This window comes from Leishmania martiniquensis, chromosome 35, assembly GCF_017916325.1.
Source record: "Leishmania martiniquensis isolate LSCM1 chromosome 35, whole genome shotgun sequence".
Taxonomy (NCBI): Eukaryota; Euglenozoa; class Kinetoplastea; order Trypanosomatida; family Trypanosomatidae; genus Leishmania; species Leishmania martiniquensis.
Window position 1 is genome coordinate 1,979,085 of NC_090170.1, and position 14,540 is coordinate 1,993,624.

Sequence of the window (14,540 nt, forward strand, 5' to 3'; positions counted from 1 at the left end):
TTTTTGCCCTCTTTTAGTTCGACCTCAACTCCTTTCCTCGAGCTCTTCAGTCCTCTGAGGGGTCGTGCGCTCTTTCCTTCGGCTTATTCCCATCCTTCGTCACCACCACCCCGCCCGCGAGTTCCCAACGCCGCCATATAAGAAAGGCCACAAGGAGGCAGGAGCCACATCAAAAACGCTATTTTCAAAGACACGAGCGGCCTTCCGCCACACATCTGCTTCTTGAGCCACCGGCGATGTCCCAGCAGCTGTGGACACCTGATCAACGTCGTCAGCAGATTGCTGAGTTCCTGCGCAACAAAGGTGTCATTTGCAGAGACTTTCTTTTGACCGGCCGCTGTTCCCGCTCGCCAACATGCCCGTACATGCACGTGGCGAACGGGGAGACGCGGCCGGTGCCGTGGAGCGTGTGCACGTTCTTCACACAATGTAAGTGCCTTCGCGACGGCTGCAGCTTCTTTCATGGGACTCAGGCTCAGCTGGAGGAATTACACGCCTCTGGGGCGCCCGTCTACCGTCCGCAGGACTACATGAAGGTTGCGGTGCCGCCAGCAGAGTACCTCAATCCTGACGGTAGCATCGCTACTCACCTTCCCATCTCTGCGCTGCCCGTGGCGCCGGCGCTGCATATGGTCCCTGAAGCGACTGTGCCACACGAAAGCAACGTCAACTCTTTTCAGCCTGTCGTGCTGATGCAGCCCAACGCTCCTGCTATTGCGCCAGCCATATTCGCCTCTCAGAGCCGTGCGTCGCATTTTGCCTTCTACACGAACGCTCCTCTTGCATCGCAGATGCATACCGGTTCCACCACCACTGTATTTCAGCCGACGCTGCACGCTGTGCAACCGACAGCGTACTACCAACCCACTAACGCGCCGCTTCCGCAGTCCCAACAGCAATACGCGCCTCTCCCGCAGTTCAACGCGTCTCCGTATCAGCCACCGCCCCCACAGCAGTCCCACGGCGGCCACGTCTACTTCCACATTCAGCCGCAGTAGGAGCTTTGGTCAAGTAAGCCTATTTGGAAATGCACCAATTTCTCATCGTTTTGCGTCAGTCGTGAAGCGCACAAGCATGTGAAACGATACGAGTCCATAGGGCGTGGACGGACGCACTGCTACTCAGAAGATCTTCGGTGGAATATCTACATGCAGCCTTCCTGTCTTCCATGAGCCGTCCCTGGCAACGTGTGGCAATGAAAGGGGCGACAGCTGAGAGTCCTGTTGCCATGTGCTGTGAAAGGCGAAGGAGCGCCCCTCCCCCTCTCCCCCCACCCTCTCCTCCCTCGCTTACCGCCTGTCGAGTGCCGAGCCGCCTCTGGCGTCGGCACTCTGATCGTGTAAGGTGTGGCGCCGGGGCGTCCGGCAGAGACTCCCCACGGTAGCGGTGCTCGTGGGATGGGCGACGGGCCCGGGGCGACTCGAACGTGTCTCACCCGGCCCTCGCTCTGCCTGCTGGTGTGGGCCGCCTGAGGCGACCGGTGCCTTGCCACCACGCGTGTCCGCACGATTGCCTCGCGCGGCCAGGCACGAGGGGGGACCTGCGTCGCAGCCCGTATTGAATGGGCGTCGCCCTCAAGGGTAGAATGGGAGATGGAAAGAAACGATTAGGGCTTCCTCCCTCCCTGCCCTTCTCACTCCCACTCTGCATCGTATCATTTCGTATTTTCCCCCTTTACTGTGATACCGTGTCGTTGTCGCTGCCGAACAATCATCTTTCTTTTCCTTCCGTGTATCGAGGAAGAGTGTGAGGAATCGTTACTGCGCTGCTTCTTTCCCTTCACTGCCTTCTCCCTGACCATCTAACGGGCGCTGATTTTGTCTGCGACTCGGCAAGGAGTGCTTCTAGCCTCTTTGTCTTGCCGCCGTTCTCTACACGGCTCACACTTCTTGCTGAGTTTCCGTGTGGAGCGAAGCATGAGGCAAGCATTTTTTTTCACGAGCTAGTTAACAAGCAACGAAGCATCAAGACGCCGTCATTTCATGTTTGTTGCGCTCCCTTTCCGTTTGCGCTCCCCCCTTAGTCTCCCTTGCTCTCTCTCTGTTTTGTCTCTACGCATGCGTGTGGGTGTAAGCGCGTTGGTGTGTGTCTGTGTATGCAAAGGCGTCTTCATATATCGCTCCGCGCGTGTCTCTGGGCATTGTAGAGAGGTAGGGTGGCGCAACGTCGAACGGTGTAGGCTGTGGCGGCGAGTTGTGCAACGGGCTTGTCGCTCACGAGAGGTTACTTACGAAGGGTCGAGCCGAAGAGGGGATCTCTGCGGGCGGGTCGCTTGACGACTGCCGCCTTCCCCCCCCACTCCTCCCCTCTGCAGTCTCCTCCATTATCCCCTGTGCGCGCCCTCGCAGGGTTGTGCGTCTGCACAGGTGCCTCGTGCACATGTCGCCTTTTCGGTCTCTTATCCTCGCGCTCTCTCTCCTCTTTTTTTCGCCTCTCCGCTTCGTACTGCAGAAACGCCTCAGACATTTGTCCTGACCCCATCGCGGAGCGGGTGGATGCTGACGGCTTGCACGGCTAGTCCTGAAGCTGCGGCGACTTATCCCTTTATCTAGCCGTCGTGCGGTCGGCCCTTCACCAGGCGCACTCACACATCCTTCAAGGCATCTCTATGTGCCTCTCGCACATTTAACATGACTACTCCCCATTCTCACGCCACCTCTACCCGACTTGCATGACTGTGGGGAAGGCGTCGAGTTGCTGTGCTGCCGTGCTTCAAGTCGTCTTGATGGCTTTGGGAGAAGGATCTGGGCGGGGAGCGAAAAGTGTTAGAGCCCATCAGGCAAGCGCACTAGTGACTCGATGGTGGCTTGTCGGGACGCTCCTACACAGCGGACCTGCCTGCCTTCCTCAAAGGAAAGTGGTGGCGAGGGATCTCCGGCCAGGGAGCCCCGCTCGCGAATTGGCACGCGGCAAAGGAGAGGGCGCTCGGTGGGGTTTACCCTCAAATGGTGCTCGAGGAGCATTCTCCAGCCCACACCCCGTTCTGTGGTCGTCCCGGCAGGGGGAATGCCACTCGCCGTAGACTCGAAGCACGAGACCGCTGATGTGAGGAAGTGTGTCGGCTGGCGGGCGCATATATGCCACTGGGAGCGGTGGACAGCACGAAGGGGTATGTTGATGCTTCGAGTCCTCCAACCTGAGAGTGGAGTGTCCGCGCTCCCGTCTCACACGTCATCTCGGACCTGAAGCCCTCCCCCTCCCCTCCTCGATGGAAACACAGTGTGGGCTGCGCCGAATGTCACTACCACAAGCGTTTTTTGAAGGCTATGCGCGCGACCGCCGGCGCTCGCTGGACAGCCCACCCACTGAGTCGAAACGACAGCAGGCCATTAGCAGCCGCAAATAAAGCGCCAGCTCGGTGAAGAGAATGAGGGATGCAAATCGCGCCGCCAGTAATTTGCCCAAAGAAACCTTTCCTTCCCGCATAGGGTAAGGGGAGGGGAGGGCACAGCCTCTCGACGCCGCAACGGCGGGAGCAAATCCCAAGGCGGCGTTGTGCGAGAGAGCCCACCCACGAAGGAATGCTTTAGCCTCGACCCAAAGGGCCCCGCTATCTTCGATGCGTGGAGGCCCCAAATAAAAGGGCGTGGACTGCCAAGAATACTAAAGTTGCGAAACGCCTGTGCACGCTGCACTGTCGGGGCGGAGGGGGTCTGCTTTACCTCCGATGACTTCCCGTCCTCCCCCATACCAGAGAGGAAAGGAGCTAGAGGATGCCGAAGCGCCCTGGCCGGCCCATTATGGTCTAGTCCTCAGCATGCGACCCGGAAAGAGGGCTCGCTTACTCACCGCCCGCACTTCGGTGCCCTGAGTTGTGCGTCCCTCCCCCCCCACTCCCGCGGGCCACCGTGTGTGGAGAGCGACAGCTTCCGCGAAACGTTCTCTCTGCGCGAACCCTCGTGAGGATTTGCGATTCAGGGGATGTGTGTACGTCATCGTGGTGAGAGGGCGAGACGGGGGCCCTTGGCACCTGGAATGGGGGCGCATGATTGCTTCGGGGCGCCAGCGGGCCAATATGCTCTCCAGAAGCCTGGGCTACGGCCTCAAAGTTACGGCGGCGGCGACAACCGTACTTGTCAGTGGGGGCATCGCTTTCCGCGATCAGAGGGGCTTGTCTTTGCTCCCTCGGCGGTGCCCTACGAGATGCAGCACCTTCAGGGTACTAGTGGAGGTGCTGGCCCTGCCCCCTTCTGCCTTCTCACTGGGCGAGGTGCTGCTGAGTTCACGAGCGCGATGCAGCCGCGCTCTTCAACGTCCCCAGGCCGTCGAGGACGGCGAAAAAGGGTCACCTGCCGACGGCCGCCGTGGCGCGACCGGTGGAGATGGCGAAGGCTGAGCCTTGCCTCGGCCTAAGCAACCGCATCGTGGGTACGGTGCTCTCTCAGGGAGGTGGGCTTGTGCGCGGCGTAAATACCTTCGCCGCCTCTGAGATAGAAGGGTGCCATCACCGCGTCACAGAACCGCGTCTCCTTGGCCGTGCGCTAAATCAAGAAACCCCGAGGATGGCGTTTCCGTCTCGCTTGCCGAGGTGACAGCCATCTCTGCAGCAGGCCCTATGGGCCTCAAGTGGGCATGGAACTAGATCGCGATGCAGTTATGATTGAGAGGTACCCTTCGTCATTAATTCGTGTGCAGCTCGCAAGTCGGCGAGTACTTGCAGCATCGCACGCTGCCTTTCGTGGAGCTCACAGGAGTGCTCTCGCGGGCGAAGCTATCCTTTCCTCGGCAATCGTCAAGATGGTTACCCCGTGATGGTGTTAGCCATGATTGACGGCGGCGTCTTCCTTGCAGAAGAGGATCGGTTGGACGAGCTCTTATCAGCTGCACCTCGAATTTGTTGATCCGCGCAAGGGGGACCTGACACGTCCCCAGAACCTTCGCCGCAGGAATGGTGTTGCGTAGTGTTGAGAAGTGCGACCCCCCCCACACACACAAACACACGCACCACCCCCACCTTCACGAGGAGGGCTCATCGCTCGTCCAACAGAATGTATATGAGAGGCGTTCGACGTAGCCACTCCCGAGTAGGGCACCTTTCCTCCTTCCCCTGAGCGGGAGGGGGCCCCAAAGACGCCACACGTAACCATTGCTGGACGGCAGGAGCCCAACAGAGAATGGTATCGGACCCGGCCACTGCTGAGCCCCACCAAGCTCCGATAAGGAAATGCGGCTGCGTCCTCGGGGGGATGCTGAGGGAGAGGGGGACGCCAAAGAAACAATCGCGAGCACTGCCGTAGAAGACTTGGCGGGTGCGTGCACCCTCTTGTCGGCACCCCGCGTTGCAGGGCAAAGGACGAGCGCGTTTCGCTCGGTGCGTGCTGAGGCGTGTGTAAATCTCGAGTCTTCTCCTCCTCCCTTGTGCTGACGGTCCCAGAGGCAACGATCGATGGCCAGCACCCGAGGCATCAGGCCAGCATGCGAACTGAACAGTGTTCCTAGTCGGCGCGTGCACTTCCCAAGTTACACATCGCAGACGCCGGCGTCACTGAACTGGTTGATAGGCAGCATCATGGCTGATGCGGGAGAAGGTAGCGACTTTAGTCTCTGCATGTGGTTGGCATGCTTAGGGGTTGGTTTCCAGGCGCGTGTCTCGCAGCAGTAGCCGGGCCAGAAAGGACTGCAGCAGCGATGCGTGACCCTTTCACGCAGTTTCGATGGCCCCTCTCCTCTGCACGTCCTCGTCATTGTTCAGCCACCTTCGCCTCATTTCTTAGTTTTCTTTTTTCTTCCTTTTTGTCGCCATTTATCTTCTCTGTCGTCGAAAACAGACCCTCGCCTCCTTGCGGCGCATTCACACGAGTACGCCAACAGAGAGTGTGGCGGAGCGAGTGGCAGCTGTGTCGCACGATACTGTCTCCTGTTTTCTGCGTGGATCGCCACCAAAAGCACCACCTCCCTCTGTGCACATCAATCTTTCTCTGGCTCTGTGCTCCCCTAAAGTGAACCCTCGCAGCAGCTTGCAGCAGCAGCAATTGCCACACATACACGAAAAAAGGCGTTTGGGCCGCTAGTTGCTCACCCTGTGCGGTACTGTTAACCTTATCCCCTCTTCCGCTGGGCTCTATTTCTTTTTTGTTCGCCTTTTTCGCCGTGCATTCTTTGCTACCTCCGCCCTCGCCAAGTATCGATCTTCATCTTGATTGCTCGCCTCTCTAACGGCTGCCGGTGAGGCGCATTCTATTCTGAATTCTTAAAGACGCATTGAACTTCGAGGTCCATTGAAAGCGCGTTTAATGTTGATGGCTTTTTTAACGAATGGATCTTTTTGTTTGCTGCGCGTGCGTCGCTGCAGGTGTGTCTTTTGGATTGGGTCGGGGACCACTCTGCGCTAAAGATGTCGATCATTCGTGCAGGCTTTTTTTTCCTACTCTCCGCCCCCCCGCTGCGGTCTTTCTCTCTTGCCCCTTTTATCCCAATGGTGCGCTCCTTCGCTTGTCGCTGTTGCCGCCGCTCATTCGGCCTCACTCGCAAACGAGAAGAATCCTCAAGATAAGAGATAAAGAAAACGCCACGCACGAGACAAGTGCACTGAACGAATGGTACGGAAAAGGACCCCCGACAGAGATGGCGGGCTTTCCCGTCGAGATGAGCGGGCGGGTGAGCATTTTAAAGAAATAGGTGTTGCCCCCTCGGCATACGCGCACACATACATGCACGCCATCCTTCACTTTCGTCCAAGCAGTGCTCGATGAGATAATGATGGCTCTTTTTGCTTTCTGCCTATGCGTCATGGCACATGTGTGTCTGCTTACACTGCTCTACTGTCTTCTCGGCGTTTGGTCAACGCGAGGGCTTCCGCGTTACTGGATATTGTCTGCAAAGGTTTTTGTGTGCTGGGCTGTCTTGGTGTGCGTTGACACGCTTCTCGACGTCCTGTATTCCGCTGAGCCTTTTCACACAGGGACTAACCGAGAGTGCTCGCTTAGCTATAGCCTCTTCAAGCGCATTTCGAACCCTCGTGAATTCGGTTGAAAAGGTCTTCATTGACGGTGCTCGAAGCGGTGGAAACATTTTATCGTCCCTCCCTCTTCCCCACCCCTCCCACACCAGCGGATCGATAAGCCCTCCTTCTATTCTTCCACTTCTCTACGGACAGCGATGGGGGAGAGACAACGGACGCTTACGGTGCAAGATAGAAAAGGCGCGCAAGGAGAGTGAAAGAAAAAGATGTCGGCTAAGAGTTCTCCGGTGCGCCACTTACGTTTCTTCGCGGTGACTAATAGGGATCAGGTGCGTGCTGGTGGATCACCTCGGTGGGGTCGGGCCCCTACAGCGAAAAGAAAGCTGTTCGTGCTTCCGTGCTTCACCCCAACACCGACACTGGACTGGATAAAAGTGAACCCTATTCCTTCTTATTGTTACATGACTTTCGACCCGAGCACCACGGCGGGAGCTGCTCGCGCGCATAGACGTGCGCTACGTCCCTTTCCCGTAGTCTTGCTGCAGCCTTTTCTGTGCGAGAGCACGACTCGTCAACCGAAAGAAAGTAAACTATTTTCTCTGGGCTCCAGACACACCGAGTCCAGTCGAGCGCTTCGTCTCGGCGGATCTTCTCTTTGAGATCTTCCCACACTGGCACAGCTGCTTCCGTTTTGTTCTTTGTGCCTTTGTTTGGGGTTTCTCACCTCCTCCATCTCCCCCTGCCCCCCTTCCCGACCGTTACTCGCTCTTCCCTTGCACATCGCTTTTCGATGGGCAGCAAACGCGTGCGCTGTGTCGGTGTGCGCGCATGTGCGTGCCGGGGCTCTCGGCTCCACTCCAAGTGCTCAACTCGACATCCGTGATACGATCCGTCGTAAAGGTGTTCCCACCGCACAGCACTACGCACCTCAACTTCGGGCGTTTGCTCTCTTTATCTCCTCCAGCCCTCCCCACCGCTCTCTTCCACTTCTCCGCATCTGGAATGCCCCATGGTGAAGAGTGGGGATCAAACGCGCAAGCAAATAAAAAAGCATTGCGGCGGGACTCGTCCAAAGGGGCCATGGCGACCTTCACGCCTCCGTTCCTGATCCGCGGATGTGCGTGTGCGGCTCTTGGGGAGAAGCACCTGTGCTCAGTTTTCCCGTCTCACTCTCTCTCGCTCCCCGCGGTGGCCCTGAGACGCACATCCCACACGCTGTAGGTAATGAAGCCGGCAGCACCCGGCGCAAGATGCAGCATGCCGAGAGCCTATTTGTGCCATTCCTTGCCCTCTCTGTCCCCATCGCGTCATGCGTTCAACATATATTTGTGCCCCTTTCACCTTTCCTGCTTCACGAAAAGCGCAGCCCGCCATTACGAAACGTAGTAAATAAGCCGCAGAAGCGTCGCATCACGCATGACTGAGCCGCGATGCGGGCAACAGTGCGGCAATGCAACGTCTTTGATCCAGCGTTCATGCGCAAGGTGAAGCGCACGATCAACGCCTACAAAAATTCGATGGAAACGTCGGCCAAGAAGTCGATGCCGCGTGAGGCCTTCGTGGATATTGACGAGAAGGGCGCCGCGTGGTACCTGGGTCACATGCGGTCGGCCGTGACCATGCTTGCCGATAAGGTGAAGGACGCGGACTTCGTTCTCGAGATGCGGGACGCAAGGCTTCCCTTCACGACAGAGAATCCGAACATTCGAAAACTGACTGCCGGGAAGCCGCGTCTCATCATCTTCAACAAGGCAGAGCTGTCGAACGAGGACAGCAACCGTGCGATTCAGGAGTACTACGAGCGGCATGGAGCTTTTGTGCTCTTCACCAGCGCGCAGCGGTGCTGGAGAGACGTTGTTGAAGCGGTGCAGCGCTTTACCACGCACATTCTGCCGCCACTGCCCTTCAAGACAGCGGCCCATGTTGGACTCGTCGTGGGTATGCCAAATGTGGGCAAGTCCACACTGATCAACTCCCTGAGGCTTGCCCACGAGTACCAGTTTCACCGTGAAGACTTTCACCGCTCCCGATCACCCGAGACTGTGTCCATCACGCCGGGTACCACGCGTGGCATGAAGTTAGTCCCTCTCTCTAAGGACCCACCCGTAGTTCTTTTTGATACGCCAGGCCTCACGCTACCTGGCTGCTTCACAAAAGAGTCGGGGTTGAAGCTGGCGGCGTGCAATATTATTCCTACCAACAGCGTGTCGCTCCCACAGGGAATGGTAGCGCGCTACATATATGATATACTCGTTGCATCGGGCTCCTCGGAGCACATGGCCGAATGTCTGCATCTTCCACGCGTGCCCATCGGCTTCGACGACTGCGTCGCAATGATCTGCGAGCGTAGCGGTACAAGTGGACAGACCGAAATGGGCAACCTGGACCCTGTCCGGGCACACCGGTTCTTTGTACACGATTTCACCATGGGCAACCTGGGAAAGATTACCCTCGACGTCTTACCGCGGCGCATGCTGCGCAGTGCACAATCGTCTGCTCCTCTGCTAGAAAGTGGAAGCAGCTCTGCCGCGGCTGAAGGTGCGCAGAGCATGGCAGGCGACAGCGATGAGTATACCTGGACACACCACGTGGAGACCAGCGACGTGGTTGAGCGCTATCCAGACCACATGCGCGATGTTCTGGAGTCACTGAAGGGCCCGCTTCATCACGATGGGCGGCCACGACGACGTGCAGCTTCGCCGGCGACGACTGTAACGCCTTCGTCTGACTGCACCGTCATCAGTCGGAAAAAGGGTCCCATTAGTCGAGCCACCGGGTTCGATGAAGAGCTGAAGCGCAACACCCGATTGGCACCAGGACGGTGAGGAGTCTAATGTTTGGCAAAACGATGTGCGTCTCGCCGCTTTCGACAGCGCGCGCGGGTGCGTGCGCCGCTAATGCCCTCTGGTAGGACCCCAAGGTCGACGCTGTGTTTGTGCGAGCCTTTCTCTCCCTTCTCCTACCCGCGCTGCAGAGATTTGACGGAGCCAACGGCCAACAGCAAAGAGATACAAAGACTGTCGCACCTACGTGTGCGCATCGCGTCAAGGCGTGCTCTGACTGTCCTATGAGCAAGCGCCTTGAAGCGAGCCCCTCCCTGCACATACACGGGCGCGTCTTGAGTGGCTGCAGAGCAAGAAAGTAACAGGCCGAAAGCAACGGTGCTGTTTACCTTGCGAGGTCGACTACCTTGAAGTCGAAAGGAACCGCGGCAATGTGAGGTGAGGTGCCGCGCTGGACTCTCGTGACTCTCAGATACGCTTCAGTCTGCTACCATATGCGGACCTTATCGGGGACTCCGCTACCTACGTAGGGACGCCGCAGGCTTCCCCGCGCGCACGTGTACACAGCCTTTTCCGTGGGTCCCTTGCCTCACACGATATCAGTGGTGTCTTTACCTCTCCCGCCTTCGCTCCTCTTCGTTTCTCTGCGCCCGTGCTCATCTACGCGGTAGCCAGCGGTGCGCGTGCACTGGAGGGGGCCTTTACCTGGCCGTTGCTGCGCCGGACTGATCTTTTCTTGACGTCATCACAATAATGGCTGGTACATTCACCGCCTCCTCTGAGGAGCTGCGCCGCACCCGTCGGTACCTTGCGGAAGTGATTGACGAGTGCGTCTTCGTTGAGCGGCAACGCGACCTGACAGAGCGCCGACTCTCCTCTCAGCTGGAGACACAGAGAGCTCTTGTCGACGAGCTTTTCGCGGTGCTCCGCGACATGTGCCAATACACTTTCGTTATGGAGGACGCCATCCTACCGGCGCTGCGTCGCACGTTACCTGCTTCATCTCCCGCCCACCAGAAACTTCTCGAGCTCCGCGTCAGAATGCGTGACGCGCTCATGCGCCTTCGCGAGTGCTGTGGCACTGGCGGAGACGAAGAGGCGTTCATTCCTGCCACACCACGCGCTTCTAGTTGCGCGAAGGCAGCTGTCGTCCCCGTTGTATTGCCCGCAGCGGAAACGGATGCTGGCTCGGAGGTGATAAGGCGACTCTTCGAGCGCGAAGCGCGCCTGCTGGAAGCTCTGGACAGAGCCACCGTAAGGATAGAGGCGACGCGCGCTGGCACGAGGACAGAACAGAGTGAAGTGGAGGCGCTGCGCGCCCGCATCGACGAGCTCTCCCACCTCGTCGGAAGCGGCACGATTCGATCGCTGAAAACTGCACCGGCAGCCTCTGCTCCGCCGGGGTTAACGGCTGCCGCGCAGGCGCATTTGGATGCGTCTCCATCCACCGCACACTTCGCCGACGCGCAATTAAGAGCGTACGAAAAAACAGTGCAGGCGCTAAACAGCGAGCTTTCCCTGCTTCACGAGAACTACTCAGCGCTCTCACACGCCAGAACGCGCGAGGCGGACATGATGAAGCAGCATATGGCTGATACTCAGCGCAAGCACGAGGACCAGATTGCTGAGTGTGACGCGGTACTAGGTCGAATATCTCTAGAGCTCGAGCAGCTGATCCAAGAAAACGCGCAGCTGAAGCACAAGCTGCGGATGGTGTCAGCGCGCCAGTGAAGTCGCCAGCGCGACTGTCGCTTATGCGACTACGAGCTGAGGTCCTCCGCCCTCTGCTCCGCCAATGTGCCTTGTGAGACACGTGCAGGTGCTTTAGTCTGTCTCCGGCCACTGTGAAACTCACGGGAAAGCAATGAAGGAGGGATGCGCCCAGCAGCTCGGAGCTCAAGAATTTCCGAGAGAGCTCAGCCGTCGGCTCGCACTTTCGCGCAGCATGTGCAGTCAACCTCTATCCTCGAGCCCTCAGCAGCTATGTTCATGATTTTCATCGACGCGCGAGCACGCAGATATGCGGGGCGGCTTCAATGCTGCGAAGCCTCTTTTGCTGAGGAGCCTTCTTGACAGCCCATGAACTGCCCTGCACGATGCTGCCCTTCGCTTCATCTCCTCGATCTCCTGCTTCTTCCCCCCTCTTCCTCTGCGTCGCCTCGCTGTCACGCCAACGCTTTCTCGAAACGGTATGCCGACGACGGTACGCACCACGTGTGCTCCCCATGATGCCGGCCAGCTGGTTCCTGGGCTCTTTTGTGTGGTTTTCCAGTCCTCATCATGGAAATGGTTCCTCATGAGCAGCCCCGTTGGACGCGGCTGCCGATCCGGACGCGCCCGCACCGCAATCCGCTCGCCGAGAACGATGACAAGCACCCGGAATGTCCGGCACAGTTCGCTGAGCGTTTCTCAGACTTCTACCCTGGTGTGGCCAACCCTGTGGTGGAGTTCGTCGACGTCGGGTGTGCGTTCGGGGGAATGCTTTTCGCGCTTGCAGCGCTGTTCCCCACGACGTGCATGATGGGCCTGGAGATTCGGCCAAAGGTTGTTAGCTTTGCACAGGAAAAGGCACTGGCGCTGCGCCGGGAGAACGCGGCGTCGTCGACGCAGCACTATCGCAACGTTTGGTTCGAGCAGATGAATGTGATGAAGTTCGGGTCCAACTGCTTTCAGAAGGGCCAGCTCTCTCGTCTCTTCTTCTGCTACCCGGACCCGCACTGGAAGCGCAAGAACATCCGCCGCCGCATTATCTCACCCGGCTTGGTGCAGGAATATGCGTACTGGCTGCGCCACGGTGGCCTGGTGTACACGGTCTCCGATGTGGCGGAGCTGGAGGAGTGGATGGTACAGTGCCTGGACAACTCACCGCTGTTTCGCCGACTGACGGAGGCCGAGCTGAGCACGCCGGCGCATCGACAAGTCCTTGAAATTGTGACAGACTCCAGCGAGGACGCTCAGCGGACGGCGCGCAAAGGTCTGCAAAAGCATTTCGCCGTCCATATGCGCGTCTGAATTGTCCTCGAGCATTTGTCGTTGTATCTGCATAAATGTACGGAAGGCATTGAGAGAGATTATGTGTTTCCCCCTCGCGTAAAATGATAATCGGTGTCTGCATCTGTACACACAGCCGCCGCTGCAGGCGGCTGCATGGGTTGAACATCAGTCCATCCGGACGGCTGTTGGCACACACGCTTCCGCACCCTCGTCTCTTCGATCGGTCAGCATGATAAAAGAAATGCTTGTGTTGCAAAACGGAATGGCGCTTCTAGTGCGTGTATGTGCGCGCGGGGGGGTGGCAGAGAGTGACGCCCTCCCCTCTTCTCACGCACAGTGCGCAGCGCCTCTATTTCTTCGCCACTGGCTGCTGTGGTGCGTCGCTACCACCTCAATCGGGCTATTCTGCACCCAACTCTTTCTCTACGGCGGTGCGTGTCGATTGGCTTCGCTACCTGAAGGCATCTTCTCAGTTAGGCCATCCCTTTTTGCTTTGCCTTCCGCTGCCGATGGTCGCGCCTCTCGGCACCATCGACTCATGCGAAATTCGCTGCTTGGAGGAGGTACGCAGATGCGCTTCTTCATCTTCTTCCCGCGACCCATCGCGAACCCACAAGTGTTCGCACCCTACGCAACTTCCCGGGGACGCGCCATCGGCTCCTGATTAGCACATGACCTGCGAAGAATCCTTGATGCACTCACAAAATAAGCAATGGACTGTGAGCCTACGCTCCCATCCATGCTCACGGTGTTACTATCCTCGCAAAGGCCGCCACTTCACGTCCGATGGAACAAGGCAGTCCGCAACCATACGGCTGTAGGTGCAAAAAAACTCATGGCTGACATTCTCTGCTATTTCCCTTCCATCCCACCACAAGGACGACTACCCCCACTTGTTGCATGAGGCCGCGAGAGGCCGGGGCGCGCGTGTCTCTGGGCATTGTAGAGAGGTAGGGTGGCGCAACGTCGAACGGTGTAGGCTGTGGCGGCGAGTTGTGCAACGGGCTTGTCGCTCACGAGAGGTTACTTACGAAGGGTCGAGCCGAAGAGGGGATCTCTGCGGGCGGGTCGCTTGACGACTGCCGCCTTCCCCCCCCACTCCTCCCCTCTGCAGTCTCCTCCATTATCCCCTGTGCGCGCCCTCGCAGGGTTGTGCGTCTGCACAGGTGCCTCGTGCACATGTCGCCTTTTCGGTCTCTTATCCTCGCGCTCTCTCTCCTCTTTTTTTCGCCTCTCCGCTTCGTACTGCAGAAACGCCTCAGACATTTGTCCTGACCCCATCGCGGAGCGGGTGGATGCTGACGGCTTGCACGGCTAGTCCTGAAGCTGCGGCGACTTATCCCTTTATCTAGCCGTCGTGCGGTCGGCCCTTCACCAGGCGCACTCACACATCTCCGTTTTTCTACCATGGTCGGCAGGCGGCGATCGATATGCGCATGCCAAAGCACTGTTACGCTCCGTGGATATGGGTCTCACGTTTCTGTGGCTAGACGTCTCGCAATGAGGATCTTCTCGCCCTTTGTTGGCCGTTTTTTCAGCTCTTCGTTCTCACCTTTTCTGTCCTTATTGGTGTGTCAGCGGATCGGATGATGAGGCGTTCTGGTGATTTTTCTTTGCGGCTCTCTATCCAGCGAACGCTTCTGCAAATTCCTGGCCGGGCTTCGTTGACGTCATCTTTTTCGTTCGCGTATTCCTCCCTCGACGACCTGTGAAACTGACTGTCGGGGAAGCCGCAGTGTGAACCCCACTCGGCGATCAAGCATGTGTGCCAAGGAGCACAAATGAGGCCCGAACTCATGGCGCTGCACAGCTGGCGCCTCACACAGACGCCTTGCCACGGCGGGAAGGACATGAGCATACAC

General features: G+C 58.1%; 4 protein-coding genes across 4 annotated transcripts; all 4 read left to right on the forward strand.

Annotated features, from left to right (window-relative positions):
• Positions 1 to 236: 236 nt before the first annotated feature.
• Positions 237 to 998, forward strand: LSCM1_01280 (uncharacterized protein; the record flags this gene model as incomplete). The annotated part of the gene is made up of 1 exon (XM_067318902.1): positions 237 to 998. The coding sequence occupies one exon, from the start codon at positions 237 to 239 to the stop codon at positions 996 to 998; it is 762 nt and encodes a 253-aa protein (XP_067175007.1).
• Positions 999 to 8,331: 7,333 nt separating this feature from the next.
• Positions 8,332 to 9,726, forward strand: LSCM1_01281 (uncharacterized protein; the record flags this gene model as incomplete). The annotated part of the gene is made up of 1 exon (XM_067318903.1): positions 8,332 to 9,726. The coding sequence occupies one exon, from the start codon at positions 8,332 to 8,334 to the stop codon at positions 9,724 to 9,726; it is 1,395 nt and encodes a 464-aa protein (XP_067175008.1).
• Positions 9,727 to 10,437: 711 nt separating this feature from the next.
• Positions 10,438 to 11,415, forward strand: LSCM1_01282 (uncharacterized protein; the record flags this gene model as incomplete). Its single annotated transcript, XM_067318904.1, has 1 exon — positions 10,438 to 11,415. One exon carries the CDS (start codon positions 10,438 to 10,440, stop codon positions 11,413 to 11,415), a length of 978 nt encoding a protein of 325 aa, XP_067175009.1.
• A 549-nt stretch (positions 11,416 to 11,964) lies between these two features.
• LSCM1_01283 (uncharacterized protein) lies at positions 11,965 to 12,696 on the forward strand (the record flags this gene model as incomplete). Its single annotated transcript, XM_067318905.1, has 1 exon — positions 11,965 to 12,696. The coding sequence occupies one exon, from the start codon at positions 11,965 to 11,967 to the stop codon at positions 12,694 to 12,696; it is 732 nt and encodes a 243-aa protein (XP_067175010.1).
• Between the last annotated feature and the right edge of the window lie 1,844 nt (positions 12,697 to 14,540).